The sequence below is a fragment of the Protobothrops mucrosquamatus genome, unplaced genomic scaffold, assembly GCF_001527695.2.
Source record: "Protobothrops mucrosquamatus isolate PMUCROS unplaced genomic scaffold, P.Mucros_1.0 scaffold_164, whole genome shotgun sequence".
NCBI classification, from domain to species: domain Eukaryota; kingdom Metazoa; phylum Chordata; class Lepidosauria; order Squamata; family Viperidae; genus Protobothrops; species Protobothrops mucrosquamatus.
In genome coordinates, this window is record NW_015386240.1 from 31,329 (window position 1) to 57,761 (window position 26,433).

Genomic DNA, 26,433 nt, shown 5'->3' on the forward strand with positions numbered 1-26,433 from the left:
ATTTGAAGCATGACAATTTACTGTAGAAGAAAAGGCTATTGCTATAATTATGTCATCTTTTATGAAAGATGGAACTGAGCATTAAAGAACATATGCAGAATGTATAAAGTAATAAAACATGGTGTTCTCTTTGTATTATTAATTAAAAAAATATTGTTCATAAATTATTGAATTGCTACATTATATTTCAGTTTGGCTTTTGATAAGGTTGCAAGAATTGGGATGCCATTCAATTTCCAATTAACTTTGGCATTAAGAAAAAAAATAGGTATGTTTTCTAACATTTGTATTATTTTGCTTTCTGAAAAGATCTCGATGAATGCGCAGAAGATCTACACGACTGTGAATCTAGAGGCATGATGTGCAAAAATCTGATTGGAACCTTCATGTGCATATGTCCCCCCGGGATGACTCGAAGACCAGATGGAGAAGGTTGTATTGGTAGGTACAGAGACTAAGTACTTTGGTCTCTGTAATTAAATTAAAAGCAAACAATTTGATTTAATAATTCATTCTTAGACAGTGGTAGTTTGTGATATTGTGTATTTTATTGCTAGGCACTATAATTGTATACAATTGTCATCAGATTATTAGAGAAGCATCTAAAGAATCCAAATAAGCATTTGTAATACAAATGCAAAAAAGGCTTGTTCATGGACAGTAGCTGGTAACACAGTGGTTCTCAACCTGTGGGTCAGGACCCCATTTGGGGTCGATCGACCATTTCATGGGGGTCGCCAAGCAAGGCTGTCCGCCATTTTTTTTGTCTGCCATTTTTTTGTCCGCCATTTTTTCCCCCTTTTCCAGCAGGTGCCTTACCTCCCTTGGGCTGGGCCAGCTGGTGGTCGGCCTGCTCCGTCTCTGCTGCTTGCCAGCTACGCCTCGGCTGGCGCAGGGGGCGAAACCACGCATGCGTGGCGCTCCTGGGCAGGGAAAGTCCTCGACTTACGACCGGTTGGGTAGTCCTCGACTTACGACCAATTTAGTCCTCGACTTACGACTGGTTTAGTCCTCGACTTACGACCGGTTTAGTGCTCGACTTACGACCAGTTGGGGTCGCGGCATTAAAAAGGTTGAGAACCACTGTGGTAACAGGACGTCTACAAGTAACACAGGACCTTCCACATCCCAGAAACTAAGGCCAGACCTTAAGGACTTAATAACATATAACTGAACACATTGATACAGAGTTTCATGCCAAGACTATGTATAATTCTGCCTGGCATTTTAGTTCCCACGACTACTGAGGAGGAGAACATTGCCAAATCAATTTAGAATCGTAAAAATAAATAATCTATATTTCACAAAGGAATCTCATAATAAAAGGCTTACATACATTATGCTTAGAATGTGTTGAGTCATTTATAAATTGTCATGTGAGAATGAATAATAATTACATTATCAAGCAAACTGAGCTGGCATATTTTATCAGCTCTTAGTAGATGTGCACCTTTGTAGTTTCAGACAGCTGGAAAAAATGAACCTGAAAATTTTGTAATATGTAAAATGCACTACTTTTACTACATAGCTATAAGTATTATGAAGAATTGTCAATGACGAAATAAGAGTTTTAAAATATATTTATTTATTAGAAATTACATCGTCTTATATTATTTGCATGCTAAAACAAAATTTATACTTGTTCAATCCAGCTAGAGCTTCAAATAGTTATTCAAATAACTGCATACTTCCATTCTAATCTTTGACTATTTACCATTTCAGTTTTTTAGCAATTTTACACATCTTTGCATCAAAGCAGATGCAGATAGATCCCTGTCATGCAGTAATTCTTACCTCTTCCTCCTTCCAAAAAACCCCCCCTTCCATTGAAATGTTTTTAGAAAAACAAGTTTATCACAAGTAAAATCATATTGTATTTTCTTTGCACTCAATATAACTAACTTTCTGAAGTTAGGACTTTTTAGCTTTAGAAGGTTTTTTTAATCTACTATCATCAGAAGCGTAGCTTTCATTTTGAATTGTGGGAATTACTGTTACTCTTTTTGCTTTTGTCCTATTTCATTTTTTTGTTTCGTTTTGTTTTCTTGTGATCAAGATGAAAATGAATGCCACAGTAAGCCTGGTATCTGTGAAAATGGTCGTTGTATAAACATTATTGGAAGTTACATATGTGAATGTAATGAAGGTTTCCAGTCAAGCCCATCTGGAACTGAATGCATCGGCAAGTAAATTTATATTCCTTAGTTTCTATGTCTGTTTGTCTATAGTTTATAGGTGCTTCTGACAAGAATAAAGTAAAGATATCTGTTTGAAACATAAAATAGGGATTTTTCACAAAAATCAACCTACACTAACTTTATTATTATTAGGATGCTAAAATCATTTTTAAAAAATTACTTTGATGTAAGAGATATAAATTATCTAATGTGTTGAGATAAACAATCAAATGTTTTGAGTTAAAATTTCTATATGTGAAGTGCTAAGCTGTTACCACAGCTAAAAATCTTCATTTTATTTCATGAAATTTAGATGCTGTTTTTATGAGAATATTTTTTCAAAAAATACAGTTACTCTAGGAATCATGATTAAAAAATGAGAAATTATTTTAACAGAATGAAATGCTTCTTAGTTAAACATGTATGTTATTTCTCCACATTCATTACACAGACAACCGACAAGGTTTCTGCTTTGCTGAAGTCTTGCAGACAATGTGTCAAATGGCCTCCAGTAGCCGTAATCTTGTCACCAAATCAGAATGCTGTTGTGATGGTGGAAGAGGATGGGGCAATCAGTGTGAGATTTGCCCACTCCTAGTAACAACTCAGTACAAGAAGCTGTGCCCACATGGTCCGGGGTATACCACTGATGGGAGAGGTATTCTTCATGGAACCCTCAGACAAGTTTCCTTTTTCTAACTATTGGGTAGTAGGAAGTTGAAGTTGTATAATATTGCCTTTAAAACTAAGGATGCCCTTGATTTTAAAAAAAAAAGAATATTGTAATTTAGCTGTATTGCTTACCAAATGATTTGCAGTGAAAATTTCCTATGCAGCTAATGATTAAAATGGATTGTTTCTATTGATTTAGATTATACAGATTATTCATTGGTAAACAGCAAGAAAATTCATTGTTAATAAATTGTCCAACCTTCCCAATCTCAAGAGAACATACAACATAGTCTCTGTTTATAGGTAGTTAGACAGTAGACTGCTGCTACTGGTCTTGCCTATTCCCTACTTTCCTCCCCTTCAATCACTTCTGCCTAAAACATGCTGTTTCTGTATAGAAGTGAACCATCCAAAAATTGGCACTTCTTTTACACATCGCTACCAAGTATGATATTTTAGTAGCATTGAAATAATTGGTACTAACTGTTGTGATTAAAACTAGTGGGCATCATATTGAAATACTGTAAAGTGAAATTCTTAAACAACTTAGGACAAACTATGGGCTATGAGTGAGACAGAAGTAGCAAAGTTCTGCTGAGGTTTATGGGGAGGGGTGGTGGTTCAAAGGTTCTTTTTTTATGGAAAAAAATTCTCTCATTTCAGAACAGTGGGTAGAAGAATTATTACAAGAGCTTCTACCCTTCCAAAACTCTTGGGATAGTTACACTGAGATTCACTTTATTTATTCATTTATAAAAAAATTATCCTAAATTTTTCAGTGGTTTTTAATTCTTAGTATTCCCTCATTTCCAATCTGGCTATAACACTGTTGGCTTCTCTACTGGTGAATCTTTTTGTCCATGAACAGAAAGGTGTTACATCTTGACATCTACAAAAAACTCAGAAACTCATAGAATTATGGCTACTTAATTAATTTGTATTTGTTTAATGGCACTATTAGCTGTAAATGGCTATGTGCCAAAATAAAAAAAAATGCATCTTATTTTTTATTCCATAGATATTGATGAGTGTACGGTCATGCCAAACTTATGTAGACATGGCCAATGCATAAACACCATGGGTTCCTTCAGATGTTTTTGTAAAGTTGGCTATACTACTGACATAAGTGGAACTTCTTGTGTGGGTAAGTTTTGACTTTTATATTGTATCATATTGTTATATCTATATTATAATCTGTTACATTTTACATTTTGAGGGTGATTTAAAATATTATATTATAAAGTCTCAGGATTTTTCTCCAGATTTCAAAAGTTCTCTACAATCATATTCCTGATTCAAAACAGTCTCATATCAACAGGAATAGTAATTTGATGTCTTTTAACTTAGTCCCTACAGTGGGATCAAAAATAGTGTTCTTGTTCTGTAGAGATCCAAAGCCCTAACAAAAGTCCTTTAATTTTATTTTTTTCTTACATTTTAACTCTCATTCACTCTCTCTTTCTCTTATTATATCACAGCTCAGATTAAAAAGAGACACAGAACAGAGATTTTTTTGAGGAATATAATTTAGCTCAACTTCCCCTTACCCTGACTATTTAAGTTTGGTGAACATAGAAAAGATTCTCATGAAGTTGGAATTCGGAGGTAGAGTTGGTATCATAAATTACTTTAAGCAAGGTAGATTTTTTTCCAGTGCCTCTGGAAATACTGTTTTTATGAAGATTGGCAAGTAGTAATATCACTCTAGTTCAGTGGTGGCGAACCTATGGCACGGGTGCCAGAGGCGGCACTCGGAGCCCTCTCTGTGGGCATGCGTGGCATCGCCCTAGTCCTAGGCCTTCAGCTGGGTTTTATAAAACCTTTTTGCTTTAGGCCTCCACCGCCATGTGCAAAAAAAAAAAAAAAAGTTCAATCAGTCAATTTCAACTTCTCGCGGGAAAAAAAAGATCTTGCAAAGTTGGAATTAATTGATTGAACTTTTTAGTCCCACCAAGTCTGCCATTACCACCGCAGCCACGCCCACCCAATAGGCCATGCCCAGTCAATTGGCCACGCCCAGCCAATGGGCCACATCCACCGGCACTCGACGATGCATAAGTGGGTTTTGGGTTGCAGTTTGGGCACTCAGTCTCTAAAAGGTTCACCATCACTGCTCTAGTTTATAATGTTGTGGTTTGGGATTGAAACTTGCATAGCTTCCTATGTGAACTGTAAACTTGATATTGTGAATTTAAACTTTCTTGAAATATTTTTTTCTCAATCATTTTACAAATTTGATTGCAAATGCTGAATTCTGAACTGAGCTGAAGGATTTTTTCCTTCATTTTTTTTTTTACTAAGTGAGAACTTCAAAAATCTTACTGCCAACTTGTTTGGCCTTTTTGCACTATGATGAATCTTGTCTTTGGTTAGAGCTGAAACATTTTTTAAATAAATGTTAGTCTCTCTTAGGCATTGTCCCCTGGTTTCATTTTGAATCCAATGCTATGGAATAAATAAAATGTAAATATGAATTATTCTTGTAATTAGATCTTGATGAATGCTCCCAGTCTCCCAAACCATGCAATTTTATCTGCAAGAATTCTGAAGGAAGCTACCAGTGTTCATGTCCACGTGGCTATATCCTCCAAGATGATGGAAAATCCTGTAGAGGTAAGAGAATGAGTAACTTAGTGGATTTTCTAACCAATTTTCTTATACAATCATGTTCTTATGTCAGCTAATCAAAACAATAATATTAAATGTGGCCCATTGGATCCAATGTGCTTACAAGGGAATTATCCGTGATGCAATTAAGGAAGAAATAGACATGATCAATATTGGAGTTCTGTCTTTGTGAAACATCATAGTAATGATGTTAAAAAAGAAATTGTATGGCAAACAGTACAATACAATTTCTGCTTGATTACAAGGCATGTAGGGTAAAATAGGAAGTGCTGGCCATATACTTTCATTGAAAAATAATAAAATCATAGAATTCAATTATACCTGTATTGGATTGTTGACATATTCCAGTTCCGTGGGCAAATGTGTAAAGACTCTGCCCTTATTCGATTGTTACTGAGCATTTCTGTGGGTTTTTAAAGATGCTTCTCTATACAAAAATCCTTATGGAAGCATTGCTTAGGGAGCCCTACATCTTTTATACTTTTGCAGGGATGCCATTCCCTTCACCCCAGACCTATTATAAAGGAAACTTCACTAAAGTTACTATCTGCCCAAATGACAGCAGGACAGGCCAGTTGCCAGCATCCACTTCTCTAAAAACAATACAGGCCAACACAGAATATGGGATATTAACAAAATTAGGATCTTGAGAATTCCAAAAAAAAAAGGATAATTTATGAGAAAGCCAGAGAGATTGGATTTTTCTAGGCAAAACAACCAGATGTCCATGGTGGGGTTGGGGTGGCTACTCAAATGATACAATGAGTGCCTTACCGTTGTAATACAAGCTCTACCCTTTTGGTATATCCATTGAGATTCTGCATGCATGTTTGTTTGTAAGGGGTGGCACTTACACTATGGCATTTTTTGTGTTGAATCAAAGAGAGTCTTTTAGCTAATTCACTGCATTTAAAAGCAATTTGGATTGCTATTAAATTTGGAGTTTTATTAAATATTGGATTAGATAAACATTTTACCTTAATTTTTAAAGAAATAAGCACCTTATTTTTCTACTCCTAGATCTTGATGAATGTCAGACTAAACAACATAACTGTCAATTCCTTTGTGTCAATACCTTGGGAGGATTCACATGTAAATGTCCACCAGGTTTCACACAACATCATACGGCCTGTATAGGTAAGGGGTTAATTTTATTGTTTTTGTTGCATGAAAACATGTAACATTTCTCAGATCTCCTTAGCAACAAACAGGGCTAGTAATAAGATTAATAATCAGATTAAGAAGATAGCATTCTTTATTTTTCTTCTGGTATCTGATTTATAAAAAATGAAATGTCATTTTGTAGATAACAATGAATGTGGATCACAGCCTTCACTTTGTGGATCAAAAGGAATCTGTCAAAATACTCCTGGAAGTTTTGCCTGTGAATGCCAAAGAGGTTTCTCTTTAGATTCCACTGGATTGAACTGTGAAGGTAATAAGTTGTGAAAACTGTGAGTGTCATAAGTTACATACCGAAGAGGTATTTCTGGAAATCGCCAGTCATTATTTAATAATCATATTTATATCTGTTAGGCTTATTCATGTACTTATTGGCATCTTTATTATTCACTGGAACTCTTTTAACTCATAGTGTAATTGGAGTGTTGTCATTTATGTGTGGCAGAGCTACTGAAATATCGATTGGAGGGCAGTTTTGAATTTTTGATTGATTATGTGCCATCAAGTTGTTTTCAATGCCTAGTTACCACATTGACAGATTTTCTGTGCTACGTAGATAGATGAGAATCTATCCCTAACCTGGTCTTTCAGGTCTTCTAACAGCCTGCCCATCATCACTGTAACTGAGTCCATCCACATTGCTGTTGGTCTGACACTATTTTGATTGCTTCAGTTGTTTTGTATTGTACTGTTATTTTAATTTCATAAAGCTTTTCAGAGTCCTGTGGAAGGGGATGGCCTACAAATTCAACAAATAAATGAATAAAATAGAGAGAAAATAAAAGAGAGTGGCTGAAATGTACAAAGTATATCATAAATCTTCCGTCCTTTCATTTACCTGAGTCTTGTCTTCTTCTCAACAGCCAACAAGTAAACTGAATTTTCTAACTAACCATATGCAATTGTTACTCCAACCCCAACCTCCAATAAAGCAGCTGCTTCTCATAAATAGTATTTAACTGAATGACTAAGGGTAGAGCTGCCCTCTTGGCCTTTGATTCATAATGATCTTTAAGTGGGAGGCAAAAGAAAACCGAAGTGCAATTTTCCCTGGCTCGTAATGGTTGCAGAGGATTGTTACAGCTTGAATCTACTTTTCTACTAATAAAAACTTTAATAATAATGATCTTGTATATTAACTCAAAAGAAAATCTCAAAGAATGTCATGAATTGTTTTTCTATACATATATGCAAAAAGGATTAGCAAATTATTTACTATTTTATTCTTGCATCTTTTTCTTTATTTTAATATCTTTATTTATAGATGTGGATGAATGTGGCGGAAATCACAGATGTCAGCATGGCTGCCAAAATATTCTTGGTGGCTACAGATGCAGCTGCCCACAAGGATATATCCAGCATTACCAGTGGAATCAGTGTGTGGGTAAGAAACTCATTTTACATAGAATTAGTGATGTAAGGTAGAGAATAAAAATGGTACGTAGAAATCCCAAATATGTTTATTTTATATCATTTGTTCCTTCATGATGCTAATTGTTATACCAACTCCTGCTATTAAAATGCAATATATTTATTCTGTTATTCTGTGCTCTTTAAAATAACATCTATTTCTCTATGCCAATCTTAAAAAAGAAAACCAGGAAATACATTTATTAATATTAGAAATTAGTCACTGTTGTAACAAGCTCTCCCATGATAAAATCTGCATGCTTAAAAAAGTATGTTTTTCAACAGATGAAAATGAATGCTCAAATCCTAGCATTTGTGGTTCAGCTTCATGCTACAACACTCTTGGAAGCTACAAATGTGCGTGTCCCTCTGGATTCTCTTACGATCAGCTCAATAGCGCATGCCATGATGTCAATGAATGTTCCTCTACTAAGAATCCCTGCAATTATGGCTGTTCCAATACTGAAGGCGGATACCTCTGTGGCTGCCCTCCGGGGTATTACAGAGCAGGACAAGGGTGAGTAGTTGATGGCGACAGAATCTTCCTGCATCTTTTACAAAACCGTGAACGACTAACATATTTTACTATGAAGCAGTTTCTACTATCTTGAAAGAGTCGATTCTCAATTCATTAATAAGGAAGTTAATGTTTTCTACTAGTGGAATCTCTGATCTCTGGTTTGTGATCTCTGAGTTCATACTATGCTTTCATGAGAGACTGAATGTTTAAAATAGTTAATAGAGACAAACTATAATTTTTGTTACAATCTATTCCTCCACAAAAAAGGAATGTATGTGTAACATCTGTCCAAGTCAGTGCCGATTATCATCCCTTTTTTAAACAATACTACCAGACAGTTACAGACTCATTTGCTACAGTGTTCTCCAACTTTCCACTGAATGCATGCTGTTCTAGTTAAGTTTTTGTTAGGCAAATCATAATCCTGTTGCTTAATCATGAAATAGGTTTATTTATGAAACTGAATAATATGGCAGCTGTAGTGTTTACATTACAACAATACACAGTTTACAATGTGTAATGCAGATTGGATGAAAATTAAATATGTGGATCAGATCCAGAGTAAAACCACCATTGACAGAATAGCCTTTTTCAGGAGGAGTAGATTTAATCGGTAGAGTTTTTCAGTTACCTAAATTATGCAAGAGTACTCTTATTTTCTGCGGTATCCTATGTCTCCTCTCCACCATTGTTCCATGAGTTGAATCATTCTGATCCGATCCTAGAAGTTGTTTCCCTTACAGCATGCCCACAGTGATCTAATCGTACTTTGGTGCTTAGCAATTGGCAATAATTACAGATAGTCCTCGCTTAATGACCATTCGTTCAGTGACCATTCAAAATTACTACGGTGCTGAAAAAAGAGAGTTTTGAGCAGTTGCTGCAGCACCCAAGCGGACACATGATTGTGATTTGGGCACTTGTCATGGCCCCATCAGAGCCTGGTTCAGAGGAGGAGGAGGAGTTGGAACCGGGACCATCCAACAGGGATGGCACTTCTCCCTTGGCATGTTTGAAGAGGTCAGGGGCTAAGGACGATGCTGTCCCAGGCCCCTCAGGCTTTGTGGGACGTGGTCGACCAGTCGGAGAGCTGCCTGCCTTCACAGACACAGGGGAGGGTTGGCTGCTGACAGGTAGTGGTGCTGATAGGTAGATAGAACTCCTCTGATGAGGAACAGCTGCCACTCAATCCAAAGGCACAGAGAGCGGAGCATAGGTAAGCCCAGAGAAGGGTTGCAAGGCTACTCGGGACATCACTCCACACCTCCTCATCAGGAATACCTGGAGTGGAGTGACTTAAGGAGAAGCCGTGGGGAGTTAATCTTTGCCGAGAACAATTGTCTGTCTTGAATTACATTCCCCCGGCTTTGACTCTGTCCCTTTTGCCTTGCTTCGAGGACTGCTTTTGTCTTCGCTTGAGGACTCTCGTTTCTCTTGCCTTGGCCTCGTGGACTGCCTTTGCCCTTTGCTTTGCTTTACCTTCAGAACTGCCTTTGCCTTGTATCTTGGCTTTGCCCCGGGGACTGCCATTTTTCTTATGCCTGGACTTTGCCTTGTGGACTTTCCTGATAATCTGTGGGCTGCTGTTGGGAGACTGAGAGTGGCTGCCTTCAGGGTAGCATGGGGTGGAGCCTTACCACTCATTGGAGGGCCATTTGTTGAACACTTCCTGAGGGCAATAAAGGCCTGCCTTGCCTTGACCACCTGAGTCATAACAGCACTTGGCAGATCATTCACACGTACGATGGGTTGCCAAGTGCCCTACAATCACGTGATCACCTTTGGCAATCTTCCCTGCTGGCTTTTCCAGAAAGTCTACAAAGTCACAAGCCATTGCTACCTAGTTGGTTCCTGGCTGGAAAAGGTCCATCCCAACATCTAAGAGTGGGTTTCAGGACAGACCTTTTTCAGCCAGTCTCCTTGATGGTGCTGCTTGCTGGAGAAATGCCACCCCATCTGGGGCAAATGCCACCCCTCTTTGGCAAACAGGAGGGGAACCCCAGCACTGGGTTGGAAAAAATGGTCACAAATTCCCTTCTGTGCACAGCGGGGAGCTGCCTGTCCTCCTTGATCAGGCAGTTCTTTTGCTTCATCTGCTTAACAACTGCAGCTGGGAAAGTCAGGGTGCAGTCATAAAGTTCAGTCAGATCACATGGCGACCCGCTTTATGACTGCCATAACTTATGACCATAATTCCAAAGCTAATGATGGAATATATCATTAATAGTCCCAGTGAGGTATTTATGACATCACATCACCTTGAAGGGGTACCATCAAATGAAGACACGAGGATACAATTTCTGATTTTCATATATAAAAATAGCAGTAATGTATATTGAGAACTTCAGCAATAAAAATATATCATATTTAATTTCATTTATATTAGCTTTTTAAGTATATGTGTATCAGTGACTTGCCACTCTACAGAAAAAAAATGGAAATGTATTCCTTTGTCTTATAAACTTTTGTTCCATTGCCACTGTTTTTGGTATTTTGTTTTAATATGTAATATATATATATAAAGTTTAGAAAGGAATAAATCCCTTCTAAAACTAAGCTACTGACAAAGGTGAAAGGTAAAAGATTCAAAACATTGAGAAGTAAATGCACAATTAAAGTATGCATTTTGTTTATACAAAATCATTACAACTTGTGTTTTTATCTGCATAACAAACAAATCACTCATTCCTCTTATGAACTAGCAACATGGCAACAAAAAGGCTTATTTCTCCAGGTGATAATATTATGACATTATTCATCAGGCACTGTGTCTCCGGTATGGGATTTAGCAAAGGCCAGTATCTACCAGTGGATCAAGGAGAAGAGAATGCTTTATCCCCAGAAGCTTGTTATGAGTGTAAAATTAATGGATACTCCCAAAAAGATAGCAGGAAGAAAAGAAGCCTCAACCAATTGGAGCCTGCAGAGGTAAGCAAAAACTGCACAACTGATTTGCACTTGCTGTTCCAGATCTAAGCAATATCATCCACTGAATTTGTCAGAATCTTATGGGTCTTTAAAAAGAAACTACTATAATCTTGCATTATTAGCATCAAGAGCGTTATTCTTTTGCCCACTTACATGAGTTTGCGTAGAGCTAGTGTAGAATGTGTAATCATTATGCACAGTAATTTTGCCCTTCCAATTTCAAAGAGATTTTGTATATAAAAACAGAACAAAATAATTGGATTGGAATAATTGAAATTGGATTGATGAGTAATCAATCATCAGAGGAAAAGACTCTACTACTGAATATTGAGGAATCCTGGAAAAACTCTTATCAAATTAATCTTCATGTGATTACTAAACTTGATGTAAGCCACTCAGATTCATTTTAGAATTATGGCATGTGAGTCTCAGAAATTAAAATAAAATAAATCCAATCTATGATTTTGTTCCCGTTTACTGAATCCCACTCTCAATTCTTGCCTTTTTCATGCTTCACAGTTATTCTAACCATTAGTCATTATAATTGCAATGAAATTTCAATGCATAATGGAATGGATATTGCATGCAATGGATCAATGTTCACTGCAGTTTATATAATTTGCCTAATTATGATTATGGTAATGATACAAATGTCTTCATGTGTGCAGAGGGCATCACACAAATGATGTAAACCTCCATGGTGATAGGCTTTCCAATTTATCAGATACTTGTTGATATATCCACGCTTTCCCCACAATTGTTTTATTAAAATGAAAGGAGAGTGAAATGAGATTTTCTCATCACGGGTAGGAATTACTCTATGTTGATCTTCCTCTAGGGACTTCATCACGTGGATGCTTTGTTCCTACTAGTTAACAAAACATAGGAAATAAAATATCACACATCTGAAGGCCTATGTGTGAGGAAGGCTGCTTTGGTGGTATGATAAAAGTATGTTGATCTGTGGAGATTCTCAGTCATCTAGGTCAGAGGTAGTCAACCTTGGCTCTTTTATGACTCGTGGACTTCAATTCCCAGAGTTGAAGTCCACGAGTCATAAAAGAGCCAAGGTTGACTACCCCTGATCCAGGTCATGGTTGTCCCAAAGGTGCTTTTTCAAAAGTCAAGTGGACTTTCTTTGTTTTTTCCTTGAAAATATTTTGCTTCTCATCCAAGAAGCTTCTTCAGCTTCTGTGTTGATCAGTATTTCTGATCAGGTCCTATGCAAATTCTATGTTTTCCTATTGAATAAATTACCCAGTAAATTAGCAGAGCACAAAAAGATGATATTTACCCTTGTTTCTGTAAATTTCATGCTGGATTAAGTATTCTGGGAGAGTGGTAAATGTCCAATGGCTTTGCATACATGCTTTGAAATGCATTTTCTGGCCCCGAGGTCTCAATACCATTCTAGAGCCAGTAGCAAGAAAGCAGCAATGATGGAAAATTAGAATAATTAATCATCTATGGTAAAAAAAAAAAATCTAAAAGAAATATTGAGGTTTGCCTATGCCTTTTGCTCTACCTTTTATTTCTGGTTTAACAGATCAGTTTGGAAAGTTTGGACATTGATCTCCCATTGAAGATGAGATTCAGCGTAACTGGCCTTGGCAATAAAGAACACATATTAGATCTCATGCCTGCAATAGAGACCCTCACAAATCACAACCGCTACGTTATCTCCTTTGGTAATCACAACAGCACCTTCCGGATTCATCAGAAAGATGGGCTCAGTTATCTTCAGGTTGCTAAGAAAAAAGCCACAACTGGTATTTATACACTGGAAATAGTTAGCATTCCCCTGTACAAAAAGGAAGAGCTAAAGAAATTGGAAGAACGCAATGAGGACAACTACCTCCTAGGAGAACTTGGAGAAGCTCTTAAAATGAGACTTTGGATTGAACTCTATTAAAACCGTCCTTCCTCACTCCCATCATGAAGGATTCTGTTCAGATATCATATCACATATACTTTGGTTTTGAAAGCTTTAAAGGGGTCAGTAACTTACTTTTTCAGAAGACCCAAAATTGCAAATAGTGACCTCTGCATCCTCCTGTCCTGAACAAGATTGAAGAACAGACCTCAACCTTTCTATTACCAAACCTTGATTACAATGCCAACAATCATGATTACTATACTGTCTATACAATATCAATTTTAAATATATTTTTTAAAAAAAGAAAATGTGCTTAAAAGATCATATATGGCACTAAATGGCACAAAATGTGAGCTACTTTTTTCCTATAAGCACTCTAGCATATTGATGGTTTTGCTGTAGTCCCTAAATTAAAAATAGAGATTTTATTTATTTTTAATGCAATAATATATGGAGAAATTAACAATCGGNCGTCATCTTCAGGCTGGTGTCTTCAGCTTCGTGTTTCTTAGAAACACGAAGCTGAAGACACCAGCCTGAAGATGACGAATGTGACTTCGTCGAAACGTTGCGAAACGTTGCCAAGGTACTTTTAATATATATATATATATATATATATATATATATATATATATATATATATATATATATATATATATATATATATATATATATAAAGTTTAAAAAGGAATAAACCCCTTCTAAAACTAAGCTACTGACAAAGGTGAAAGGTAAAAGATTCAAAACATTGAGAAGTAAATGCACAATTAAAGTATGCATTTTGTTTATACAAAATCATTACAACTTGTGTTTTTATCTGCATAACAAACAAATCACTCATTCCTCTTATGAACTAGCAACATGGTAACAAAAAGGCTTATTTCTCCAGGTGATAATATTATGACATTATTCATCAGGCACTGTGTCTCCGGTATGGGATTTAGCAAAGGCCAGTATCTACCAGTGGATCAAGGAGAAGAGAATGCTTTGTCCCCAGAAGCTTGTTATGAGTGTAAAATTAATGGATACTCCCAAAAAGATAGCAGGAAGAAAAGAAGCCTCAACCAATTGGAGCCTGCAGAGGTAAGCAAAAACTGCACAACTGATTTGCACTTGCTGTTCCAGATCTAAGCAATATCATCCACTGAATTTGTCAGAATCTTATGGGGCTTTGAAAAGAAACTACTATAATCTTGCATTATTAGCATCAAGCGCGATATTCTTTTGCCCACTTACATGAGTTTGCGTAGAGCTAGTGTAGAATGTGTAATCATTATGCACAGTAATTTTGCCCTTCCAATTTCAAAGAGATTTTGTATATAAAAACAGAACAAAATAATTGGATTGGAATAATTGAAATTGGATTGATGAGTAATCAATCATCAGAGGAAAAGACTCTACTACTGAATATTGAGGAATCCTGGAAAAACTCTATCAAATTAATCTTCATATGATTACTTTACTAAACTTGATGTAAGCCACTCAGATTCATTTTAGAATTATGGCATGTGAGTCTCAGAAATTAAAATAAAATAAATCCAATCTATGATTTTGTTCCCGTTTACTGAATCCCACTCTCAATTCTTGCCTTTTTCATGCTTCACAGTTATTCTAACCATTAGTCATTATAATTGCAATGAAATTTCAATGCATAATGGAATGGATATTGCATGCAATGGATCAATGTTCACTGCAGTTTGTATAATTTGCCTAATTATGATTATGGTAATGATACAAATGTCTTCATGTGTGCAGAGGGCATCACACAAATGATGCCAAGTAAGTTTTTGTGCCATTTGATGATGCCATCACACATATGATGTAAACCTCCATGGTGATAGGCTTTCCAATTTATCAGATACTTGTTGATATATCCACGCTTTCCCCACAATTGTTTTATTAAAATGAAAGGAGAGTGAAATGAGATTTTCTCATCACGGGTGGGAATTACTCTATGTTGATCTTCCTCTAGGGACTTCATCACGTGGGTGCTTTGTTCCTACTAGCTAACAAAACATAGGAAATAAAATATCACACATCTGAAGGCCTATGTGTGAGGAAGGCTGCTTTGGTGGTATGATAAAAGTATGTTGATCTGTGGAGATTCTCAGTCATCTAGGTCAGGGGTAGTCAACCTTGGCTCTTTTATGACTCGTGGACTTCAATTCCCAGAGTTGAAGTCCACGAGTCATAAAAGAGCCAAGGTTGACTACCCCTGATCCAGGTCATGGTTGGCCCAAAGGTGCTTTTTCAAAAGTCAAGTGGACTTTCTTTGTTTTTTCCTTGAAAATATTTTGCTTCTCATCCAAGAAGCTTCTTCAGCTTCTGTGTTGATCAGTATTTCTGATCAGGTCCTATGCAAATTCTACGTTTTCCTATTGAATAAATTACCCAGTAAATTAGCAGAGCACAAAAAGATGATATATACCCTTGTTTCTGTAAATTTCATGCTGGATTGAGTATTCTGAGAGAGTGGCAGATGTCCAATGGCTTTGCATACATGCTTTGTAATGCATTTTCTGGCCCCGAGGTCTCAATACCATTCTAGAGCCAGTAGCAAGAAAGCAGCAATGATGGAAAATTAGAATAATTAATCATCTATGGTAAAAAAAATAATCTAAACAGAAATATTGAGGTTTGCCTATGCCTTTTGCTCTACCTTTTATTTCTGGTTTAACAGATCAGTTTGGAAAGTTTGGACATTGATCTCCCATTGAAGATGAGATTCAGCGTAACTGGCCTTGGCAATAAAGAACACATATTAGATCTCATGCCTGCAATAGAGACCCTCACAAATCACAACCGCTACGTTATCTCCTTTGGTAATCACAACAGCACCTTCCGGATTCACCAGAAAGATGGGCTCAGTTATCTTCAGGTTGCTAAGAAAAAAGCCACAACTGGTATTTATACACTGGAAATAGTTAGCATTCCCCTGTACAAAAAGGAAGAGCTAAAGAAATTGGAAGAACGCAATGAGGACAACTACCTCCTAGGAGAACTTGGAGAAGCTCTTAAAATGAGACTTTGGATTGAACTCTATTAAAACCGTCCTTCCTCACTCCCATCATGAAGGATTCTGTTCAGATATCATATCACATATACTTTGGTTTTGAAAGCTTTAAAAGGGGTCAGTAACTTACTTTTTCAGAAGACTCAAAATTGCAAATAGTGACCTCTGCATCCTCCTGTCCTGAACAAGACTGAAGAACAGACCTCAACCTTTTCTATTACCAAACCTTGATTACAATGCCAACAATCATGATTACTATACTGTCTATATAATATCAATTTTAAATATATTTTTTAAAAAAAGAAAATGTGCTTAAAAGATCATATATGGCACTAAATGGCACAAAATGTGAGCTACTTTTTTCCTATAAGCACTCTAGCATATTGATGGTTTTGCTGTAGTCCCTAAATTAAAAATAGAGATTTTATTTATTTTTAATGCAATAATATATGGAGAAATTAACAATCGGTGTTAAAAGGAAAAAGAAAACACTTGTTTTTCTTTGCAATTTTATGAATTCGAACTATTACATGTATTAAGTATTTTAGAAAAAAGAACAGAAACTAATAGATTGAAAAAGTTTCCTCTCAGTCTTGTGCCTATTGTCCATAAATCATTAAAAAATGTCATATGTTCAAATGAGCACTGCAATATTCTACGCAAGGGCTTTCTTTTCCCTAGACAAGATATTTAAGTAATGCCTTATCTTAAATAACCATGATCAGAATTTCAACTTTAAACTTGGTGCTGATACTCAACATACACATCATAAAAACTAGATTTTTCTATCAGAGAAGACCATGGAAATGATGCACAACCACTGTAACAAAATACCTGGAAATGTCTGTGATATCCTTAGTATTGCAGGCCAACCCGTACTGTATTTCCTTCAGGTAACCTCACTATATCACACAAACCTCATTAACTACAACAAAAGGTGCTTGAACTATTTGCATTACTGTAGGCAGCTGATTACAAATCATGTATTCTTAGAAGTGAACACTTGATGTTTCATTCTAAGTGGTGCTGGCTTGAATTCATCCTGAAGTAAACATGGCTGAGCTATTGCAAAATTGTCATATGTGTACACTATTCATACTGCATGGGGAAAAAAACACATATTGGAAAATAAGAATGTTCATTAATGCTGTAGTTATACACAATATGTCTCATTTTATCATAGCCTATTTTATAAGTTACCCTTGTACAATGTGTTGGCATTTAGTTTAGTGTGTTGTTTAATTTTGTTTTAATTTGTCATTTAATAAGTGTATGTCACCATGGTGCTATAAATAAAAACTGGTACTTGTTACAGGTCATATAAAAAAGCCTCACATGTGAACCAACACAAAGCACATTCCATGCCTGCTTTTCTTGGGTTTTTTTTTTAACCTTTACTGATCAAAAAATACCAGAAATTATGCTCATTGTTTTGGTTCATACTCTGTATTTTCTGTGTATTTTCTTTTATGAAAAACAGAAAACCTTGTAAAGTGCATTTTGAAAAGAAGCAGTATTATTTTTTGGGCTTTTGTACTAATACAGCATCACTTTTTCTGAAATAAAACTTATTTTCCGGTAGCTACATTATTTGGTTTTGATATGGTGAGATGGTCAACCTTATAACATTAGGAGTGAATGATGATGACAGGATGTGTTTTCTTTCCTTATTTTCAATTTTGCAGAACCTGCACAGGACTATTATTTCCTAAGTGATTTGTAGCACTTTTCCTGAGACACAACTGAAAATCTTACTATGAAAAATAGGGCAGGTAGAAAATATGAAAAAGGGTTTGATTTGTAAATTGTGGGTCAAAGTATCCCGGGAATCTGAATAATGCATTCAGTTAATGACTTGGTAATTTTATTTAACAGGCTGTGTTAAGTGGTGCCCCTCAATTAATCACTTACAACAGAGGTCCCCTTTTGGGCACCAGGGACCGGTTTCGTGGAGAAAGGCTTTTCCACGGACCAGAGAGTGTGTGGCTTTGTGTGCTGCCTGCATCCCATGGATGGGGCTTTGTTTGTGCAGCCTGGTTGCTGGCATGCCACAGCCCAGTACTGGTCCACGAACTGGGGATTGGGGACCCCTGACTCATGTGATCTAATCCACACAGGTAGAAAGAGCAGTAATTTCAAGGCCTCGAGATTTTTCTTTCCCTGCGGAGCACAGAGGAGTAGGAGTAGGGCTAAGGAAGGGAATGGAACAGAACAACTCACTGTGGCCAACTCACCACGGGACAACTTGCTGTGGGACAATTCAACAATTCAATTTAATTCACATTTCATTTTGTCCCTCCTTTTACCTGCTTTTTGTAATGATTCTATTCCATCAATTCTTCAATATGTAATACTTGTCCTGCATAGAGTTGTCCCGCTGTGAGTTGGGCATGGCAAGTTGTTCAGCGAGTTGACCATGGCCAACTTAGGAACAGCAAGTTGACCATGGCAAATTGGCCATGGCGAGTTGGGCATGGCAAGTTGTCCTTGACCCGGGAAACCCGCTGCCTGGGTTGGGTCTCAATATGCCTTGGTCACAGCATTTAGTGGCATGACAGCTCTGGTCCTCCCACATTTAGGTCCCATGAGATCATACTCGTATAGAAAGGAGTTGAGGATTCCCATCCCATGAGGGCTTCTTGGTGGCTGTCCTGACAACCTGATTCTTAAGAAGAAGGACCTTAAAAGCAGTTTTTTATTGTGAGATCCTTCAGGGTGCCGATGGTCTCCTTACAATACTTCTGTTTTATTACATAGGATTCTAAACCTCCTTGAGCACTATGAAAAATAGGTAATGTAGAAATCAGTGCATATGATACGTACATCGTTATTTCTGGCAAAGCATTTTTAGGCAATTCATAAAAATTCTGCTAATACTTTATCTATTCTGATGGCTAGCAGAATCGGGCAGAAGGATGTGAGTCATGTGGGGCCCCATGTTTATTGTTTAAAAAATGGTGATAACAGATTGAAGCTAGCCCTGCCTTCCCCTGAACAAAAGCGTTCTTTGTATTCTGGAGAAGGAGGCAAGACAAACAGGCTTCAAGGTCAGCTGTCTTCTTGCACCAATGTTCTCAGTTTGACAGGGAAATATTTCCTTAATCCTCAACAGATTTAATGTGCTTTTACCGATTTAACACTTCCAATTTATGTACATCTATAAAACGAATTTCAACTTGCTATAAGCTCTTCATTAAGAGGGGGCAAAGTATATTAAATCATAGAAATTATTGCTGGAGATTTACTAAGCCAGAGGCCCCCAACCTTTTGAGCACCAGGGACAAGTTCCGTGGAGAGAGGTTTTTCTGAGCATGGTTTCATGTACTGCCTGCATCCCGTGGATGGGGCTTTGCTTGTTTGCACGGACCAGTTTCTGGCATGCTGCAGCCCAGTACCAGTCCACAGACCGGGGGGTTGGGGACCCCTGTACTAAGCTATACTTTTTAAATACCTGATTTAATTATTTTTGAAGATCTTCTGACTTTATTGTTTGGAACAGAATATGACCAAAGTTGCTGTGGTCCTGGATGTTTACAGGCTTTCTGCTTTTGTCAAAATGGCTAAGTAGTGTGGCACTGTTGTGCTGTGAACTCCCCCTTCATAGGTACATGCAAAGCAGTGCAATGTCAATGTGTGTGCTTGTGTCACAAAGGGCCTGATGTGGTTTTCCATCTTTCTGCCCTTGCACATCGCCCTCATCCCAGATGCTGGCTCTTGAGAGTAGCCCAGAGAAAACAAATTGGAGACAAATACATTGAAAGGCCAATTTGGAAAGAAGGGAGGTTTATAAGGAATGATGCAGATGATCACCTGGAGGTAAAGCAATGTAAGGAATCGGTCTTTAGTCTTAAGGGGTCCTTGATGCTCTCTGAGTTTGGTTGTTTCCATGCAGATGTTTCATTACTCCAACTAGGTAAGATCATCAGTGCATTGTCTGCAAAAAAACAACCAAACTCAAGATACTAAGGACCCCACATTTCATCCCTGAGCTACAACTACCAGTATTCTCCTTTACTGGATCACTAGTCTTTTCCAGAAATCAGAATGAGACAAAGCAAATGATAATCTTTTAATCCTTGACTTTCTTCTACTCCCCCAATCAACTCTTCTGATTGGGGCCCAATTGCAAGAAACACTCTAATATGGAAGAAATTTTAGTATCACTCTTCTTTCTCCTTTCCCCCATATGGCATGTTAGCTACATGTTAAAAAGATGGTTCCCCTTTTAGTGCAGCTACTCTGGCAAATGACATTGGAATTTGTAGAGCCCAGAAACCAGACTGGCAGGGTTCAGACCACCTGCTGCATGCCAAATAAATGGAAAGGTAGTGAAAATGATTGTAAGAATTAAACCCAGATTTCAACCACACCTGTTGTGCACTTATGCTGGAACTCTTACACCTGTCCTTATTGAACTGAGTAAGCCTGAATGTGTGCCTTTGCATGTGAAAGCGTAGCAAATTGATTGTAGTGATCAGTATCTGCAGCACTTCCAGGCCCATTTGTCCCAGCTAACCTGGCAAATTATCACGGTGGCTAAGAATTATGGGAAATGTAGGCCAACCTATGTGGAGGTGCATTCCTTACATTCAGTTCAGTTTTCAAATTGTACCTGATAATACACAGAATCAGGTTCTACTTCATTCTTCCCTTCTTCAAAGACTGTTAAAATAGTTGGCTGCACTCGGCCCTACCTTTATTTAAATGTCTGCCTCCTTTGCTTTTGAAAGCAGCACAAGAAGATTGAAAAAATGCTGGCTTTGGAATTTAAGGGCAAAGAATCATCAGCATTGTCTCACCAAATGCTGGAGAAGGGGGAATGACCAGTGCAAAGTTATCTACGCTATAAATAATATTTAAAGTTCTGTTCTGAGAGAATGGTTGCTTTATTTCGATTAAATATTTAATATTTATTAATATTAGTTCAATGATCCTTCTCCCCAGTGCTTAATCCAAAGACACTGGCAGAAACTCCTCTAATATGACCTCAGATCTTTTTTAGCCTGAATTTGTACACATTGATAATTTTAGTTCAATTGTAGCTCTTGGTTTGTTAAATGTTCATATGGGTTCAGAAAGAGCTTCTAAAAGAAAAAAGTTGCCCTAAATATCTGTATTTCAATGTATATTTTGCTAAAAACACCATAAAAGTCATTCTTGCCTGCTCTATAGAATTAGAATTAACAAAATTTCCTGAATATTGTGTAGGTAGTGCTGGAACTAAAGGAATAATTTCAATTTGATGACTTTGCTGAAAACCTTACGCAATCTATAATACAAAAGTCTAGGCACTGAACCAAAAGAAGTTCATTGCATTGATATATTGAGGTTTTATTCAGTGCATGGAGGGTACAAAATGTGGCAGCCACAGCAGTCATTTTGGGTCAGTGTCTATAGTTTGATATTAAAATCAACTTAAGCAGCATTTGTAGGATTTTTCTCTGACCACAAGATGGCGCTTGACAACTTCCATATGACCGTTCTCAATTTCTGTTTCCCGCTTGACATACTATCTGGTTCAGTTCAAACTGCTAAACTGCGTAGATGGGAATGGAGAGGGCAGTGGAGAGATGCTTCTAGCAACCTTGCTGGAAGGGAAAACAAATTGGAGGGAGATAAAAAGGACTTTTTCTATCATTCTTCAGAAATATTTTTCTGAATAATTTTCTAATTCTGCAAAAAAAAACAAAAAAAAACAACCCGACAATAAAACAATATTTGCGTATTCAAAAAAACCCCAAAACAAACAAAATTGGTATACCTGCTCCTTTTTCCTGGAGGAAAGTAAATGCAATGGAAGCCTAACATTCCAGTCCAATATAAGCCTAGCTTCTTCCAAAGAGAAGTCTAGGTTTGAACCAGGACATTGGAGTTCAGCCATTATTACTATCTTTCTCTCCTTCCTTATTCTAAGGCAAGCTACTAGGGGAGGACTAGCATGGTTGACTCCCTTTGGTATCCATAGTGTGGTTATCCAGCCAAATCTGTAACGCCATTACTCACATACAACCTCCCCCCTCCCCAGGGAAAATGGTCAAGCTCAAGTGTTTCCATTTTGGATGAACAAAACCAGCCCTGCAGTGATTTCTAAGGATGCTACTCAGCAGATGACCTTCTAAATCTCCAGGTTGCTGTGAATGCTGTCATTTGGGGTCACTGGCAGAAACTGGGAAATGAAGATGCCAATATCTGTTGAAAATTCAAACTCCAATGGCATGACACTTCAGTATTTTCAGGATCTATTGGCCACAGTGATGGCAAACCTTTTAGAGACCGAGTGCCCAAACTGCAACCCAAAACCCACTTATGCATCATCGGGTGCCAGGTGGTGTGGCCCATTGGCTGGGTGTGGCCAATTGTGTGGGTGTGGCCCATTGGGTGGGCGTGGCTGCAGTGGTAACAGCAGACTGGGTGGGACTAAAAAGTTCAATCAATCAATTCCAACTTTGCAAGATCTTTTTTTTCCCCGCGAGAAGTTGAAATTGATTGATTGAACCTTTTTTTTTTTTTTGCACATAGTGGTGAAGGCCTAAAGCGAAAAGGTTTTATAAAACCCAGCTGAAGGCCTAGGACTGGGGCGGTGGCGCGAGTGCCCACAGAGAGGGCTCTGAGTGCCGCCTCTGGCACCCGTGCCATAGGTTCGCCACCACTGACATAGGGAATCAGACAAAGTACACAAACAGAATAAATTCTTTTAAAAAAAATCTTGCCTTTATTTTTTATAAATAACTCAAGATAGCGAACATATCCAACACGCCTTCCTCCTATTTTCCTCACAATAACCACCTTGTGTTGGGCTGAAAGAGAATGACTGTCCCAAAGTCACCCAGCTGGCTTTCATGCCTAAGGTGGGACTAGATTTCAGTGTGTCCTGGTTTCTAGCTTGATGCTTTAACCACCAGTTCAAATTGGCTATCTGCCTGCGATAGGAGGTAGCTAATATGAGGTTATTTCTTCCTGCCTCTTCTCAATCACATGGAGCATGGAACGTAGTTAGGTCAGTGCTCAGTTGCCTATCTTACAATGCATTTTCTGTTACAATTAAAAACCTGCCTTGCTAATTGTTGCTCACAGTAAGATTCTCACCCTCAGGAATGCTCACAAGTCCACAGAGAAAGCTTCTGCCTCTAACAAGATGCAGGTAGTTAGAGCCAATGTAGCTAAGCAGGTGAAAAAATAAAATAGCAGCTTATTTTCCCTGTGGCCCAGCTTAATATTTGGATAGGAGGATTTGCAATTTTAGATTCGAGCTCATGACCAGAAAAATATCTATCTTGAAACCTGTTAAACCAAACACTAACCAGACTAGAGCTAAAAAGGCACTTATTCATAATTCTGTATAGATTTGTGAATCATTGGAGTATTTTCCTGAACTCCTTCTGGGCATCTTAATGAATAGAACAGGGTTTCTGTAAAACTGTGAAGTACGTCAGCTGAAGATGATGACAAGTAATGGGAAAAAGCAGAGATAATTTTGTCTTTCATTAACAGTCTCACAAAAAAAATCTGAATACAAAAAATGAATGTAAAGCAACCCATTTTCGCAAGAAGTATTGCAATAAAATAAAGCATGATTATAGATCAGTTGAATTTTTAAAAAGCATTAAAATTTGATAGGAACTGCATAATTAACCACCAGTTCCAGCTCAGTGACGCTGAACATGAAGTTGAAGAAGGGGGTGGTTGCAATGCAACACCCACTGTTATCAAAGACAAGCCAGGATAACTATCCAGCTCTTGTCTCAGAGAACTGTGGCCCTCCAACTGAAGAATAGCCGAGCCCCAAACAAGGTCAGGAAAAAAAAGGATTTTTAAATGCAATTAAATAAAATTGAAGGATGCAAGCGCAGCAATGGCTGGAAAAAATATTTTCCTGGGACTGGTTGCTTGCTGAAGAATGTGCTTCTTTATAGGTTTGTAAATAAAGCAATTGTGATGGCTCTAGAAGTCTCAAGTGCTTCTTATTCCCATTTTTGTGTGTGGATAGTTATTTTGAATCCTTAACAATTGACACTCCTCCATCATGATGTTACAAAACAGCACAGATGGCACAACCCAGGTATCATTAAAACTACTCCCCTTCCCCCCCCTCCCTAAAAAGTGCTTCAAGCAATTTCTAGATCAGTGGTTCTCAACCTTTTTAATGCCACGACCCCCAACCGGTCGTAAGTCGAGGACTAAACCGGTCGTAAGTCGAGGACTAAACCGGTCGTAAGTCGAGGACTAAACCGGTCGTAAGTCGAGGACTACCCAACCGGTCTTAAGTCAAGGACTTTCCCTGCCCGGGAGTTCGCCCCCTGTGCCGGCCGAGGCGTAGCTGGCAAGTGGCAGAGATGGAGCAGGCCGACCACCAGGTGGCCCAGCCCAAGGGAGGTAAGGCACCCGCCGGAAAAGGGAAAAAAAATGGCGGAAACCCTTGCTTGGCGACCCCCGTGAAATGGTCGATCGACCCCAAATGGGGTCGTGACCCATAGGTTGAGAACCGCTGTTCTAGATGTTGTAAAACCATGACTGGGTTTGCCTGTGTTGACAACGCAGATGAGAATAACCTTGTTTGCAACTGAGTTGCCACCGCAGATGACATTTTGAAGCAGGGACCGCCTGAATAGGGTTCCTGGGATGGTGTTCAAATGCAGACAGCCAATACCAAAGACAGCTGATTCTTCATATTTAAGGTACCGATACTGAGTGGGATAAGATTTGGAAAGATCTATGCATGAACAATGAAGAATTCCGTGGCATCTTATAGCAATGCACACATTTTTATGGATCACAGTCCTCTGCATTAGATGCAGGAGAAAAGCTGTGGGGAAAAAAAAGAATATTCAATATATACACTGGAATATGGAACATTATATTCTATTTAGTTTATGAAATTGCGGCAATGACTGGAATGTTTAGATAAAATCATGGACAGGTCTATCCAAGAGAAATTATATGCATAAATTATTTCCTCACTAGAGGCAATGTAAATATATATATATATATTGTACATTTAAGAACCAAGACAGACAGCCTATTCAATTCCACTTGCTCATGAACTCCTCCAGGATCATTTGAAAAGTATTCCCAATTAATGAGCTTGCCACATTTCTGATAAACCTAGCACAGTGATGGCGAACCTTTTAGAGACTGAGTGCCCCAAACTGCAACCCAAAACTCACTTATACATCGTCGAGTGCCGGGTGGGTGTGGCCCATTGGGTGGGCGTGGCTGCGGTGGTAACAGCAGACTGGGTGGGACTAAAAAGTTCAATCAGTCAATTCCAACTTTGCAAGATCTTTTTTTTCCCCACGAGAAATTGAAATTGACTAATTGATTGAACCTTTTTTTTTTGTACACGGCGGTAGAGGTCTAAAGTGAAAGTTTTTTTAAACCCAGCTGAAGGCCTAGGATTGGGGCGACAGCACGCGTGCCCACAGAGAGGGCTCTGAGTGTCGCCTCTGGCACCCGTGCCATAGGTTCGCCACCACTGACCTAGCATAATTCAACTAAGCCAAAATCGATGGTTTTCTTGTAAATAACTTGGCTCCTTCTGGCTCTTTTCTTAAGGATAAGTGCTAGCAACACTGATAGAAGAGCAAATGCCAAGCCAAGGAAATATTTCGGGAAATATTACAGCTGTAAGGCCTCTGAGATAAATGAGGGTTTTGCTGCTGAAGTTTTGCAGAAGGGGGGGAGGGGGGCAGGACACAGGGAGGGAGAGAAGACACCATCTGTGGCCAGGATGGGTAGGTGGGTGACTGGGAACAATCTTTGGATGGGACTAGATGTTTCTGAACTTCAATATACAAGTTTCAAACTTAAGAATGAGTTCATTCACAGATAAACAAGAAAAAAGTGTGCATTTTTCTTATCTCTGACAACCAAGACTGCTGGGCTAAGCTGATCCTGCCAAGTAATTCATATTTGGCCTGTATGCAGACAGTTAGAAGCAAGTTGCTGTTTAGGCAGATTCTCCTGGAGAAGGAAGTGGATCAACTCTGACAGATCTCTTATATCTTATCTCTCTTGTAAGTTCTCTTAT

General features: G+C 38.0%; 2 protein-coding genes and 1 long non-coding RNA gene across 3 annotated transcripts in view; 2 read left to right on the plus strand and 1 right to left on the minus strand.

The window, feature by feature from the left end:
• LOC107292287 (fibrillin-2) overlaps positions 1-13,575 on the plus strand; it is a gene marked incomplete at its 5' end in the record, with an annotated part of 40,506 nt that extends 26,931 nt beyond the window's left edge. The window contains 11 exons of the mRNA XM_015821371.1: positions 310-441; positions 2,057-2,182; positions 2,629-2,835; positions 3,868-3,993; positions 5,340-5,462; positions 6,498-6,614; positions 6,784-6,912; positions 7,924-8,043; positions 8,355-8,586; positions 11,352-11,517; positions 13,064-13,575. Of these exons, the coding sequence (XP_015676857.1) occupies positions 310-441; positions 2,057-2,182; positions 2,629-2,835; positions 3,868-3,993; positions 5,340-5,462; positions 6,498-6,614; positions 6,784-6,912; positions 7,924-8,043; positions 8,355-8,586; positions 11,352-11,517; positions 13,064-13,429 (1,844 nt within the window). The remainder of the gene's footprint in view (positions 1-309; positions 442-2,056; positions 2,183-2,628; positions 2,836-3,867; positions 3,994-5,339; positions 5,463-6,497; positions 6,615-6,783; positions 6,913-7,923; positions 8,044-8,354; positions 8,587-11,351; positions 11,518-13,063) is intronic.
• A 740-nt stretch (positions 13,576-14,315) lies between these two features.
• LOC107292298 (fibrillin-2-like) lies at positions 14,316-16,439 on the plus strand. The gene is made up of 2 exons (XM_015821382.1): positions 14,316-14,476; positions 16,074-16,439. Exons 1-2 carry the CDS (start codon positions 14,327-14,329, stop codon positions 16,437-16,439), a joined length of 516 nt encoding a protein of 171 aa, XP_015676868.1. The 5' UTR covers positions 14,316-14,326.
• A 5,279-nt stretch (positions 16,440-21,718) lies between these two features.
• Positions 21,719-25,517, minus strand: LOC114922926. Its single transcript, XR_003810530.1, has 2 exons — positions 24,956-25,517; positions 21,719-21,994 (listed from the first exon to the last, which is right to left on the minus strand). It is a non-coding gene; the product is annotated as an uncharacterized LOC114922926 (long non-coding RNA).
• Positions 25,518-26,433: the final 916 nt, after the last annotated feature.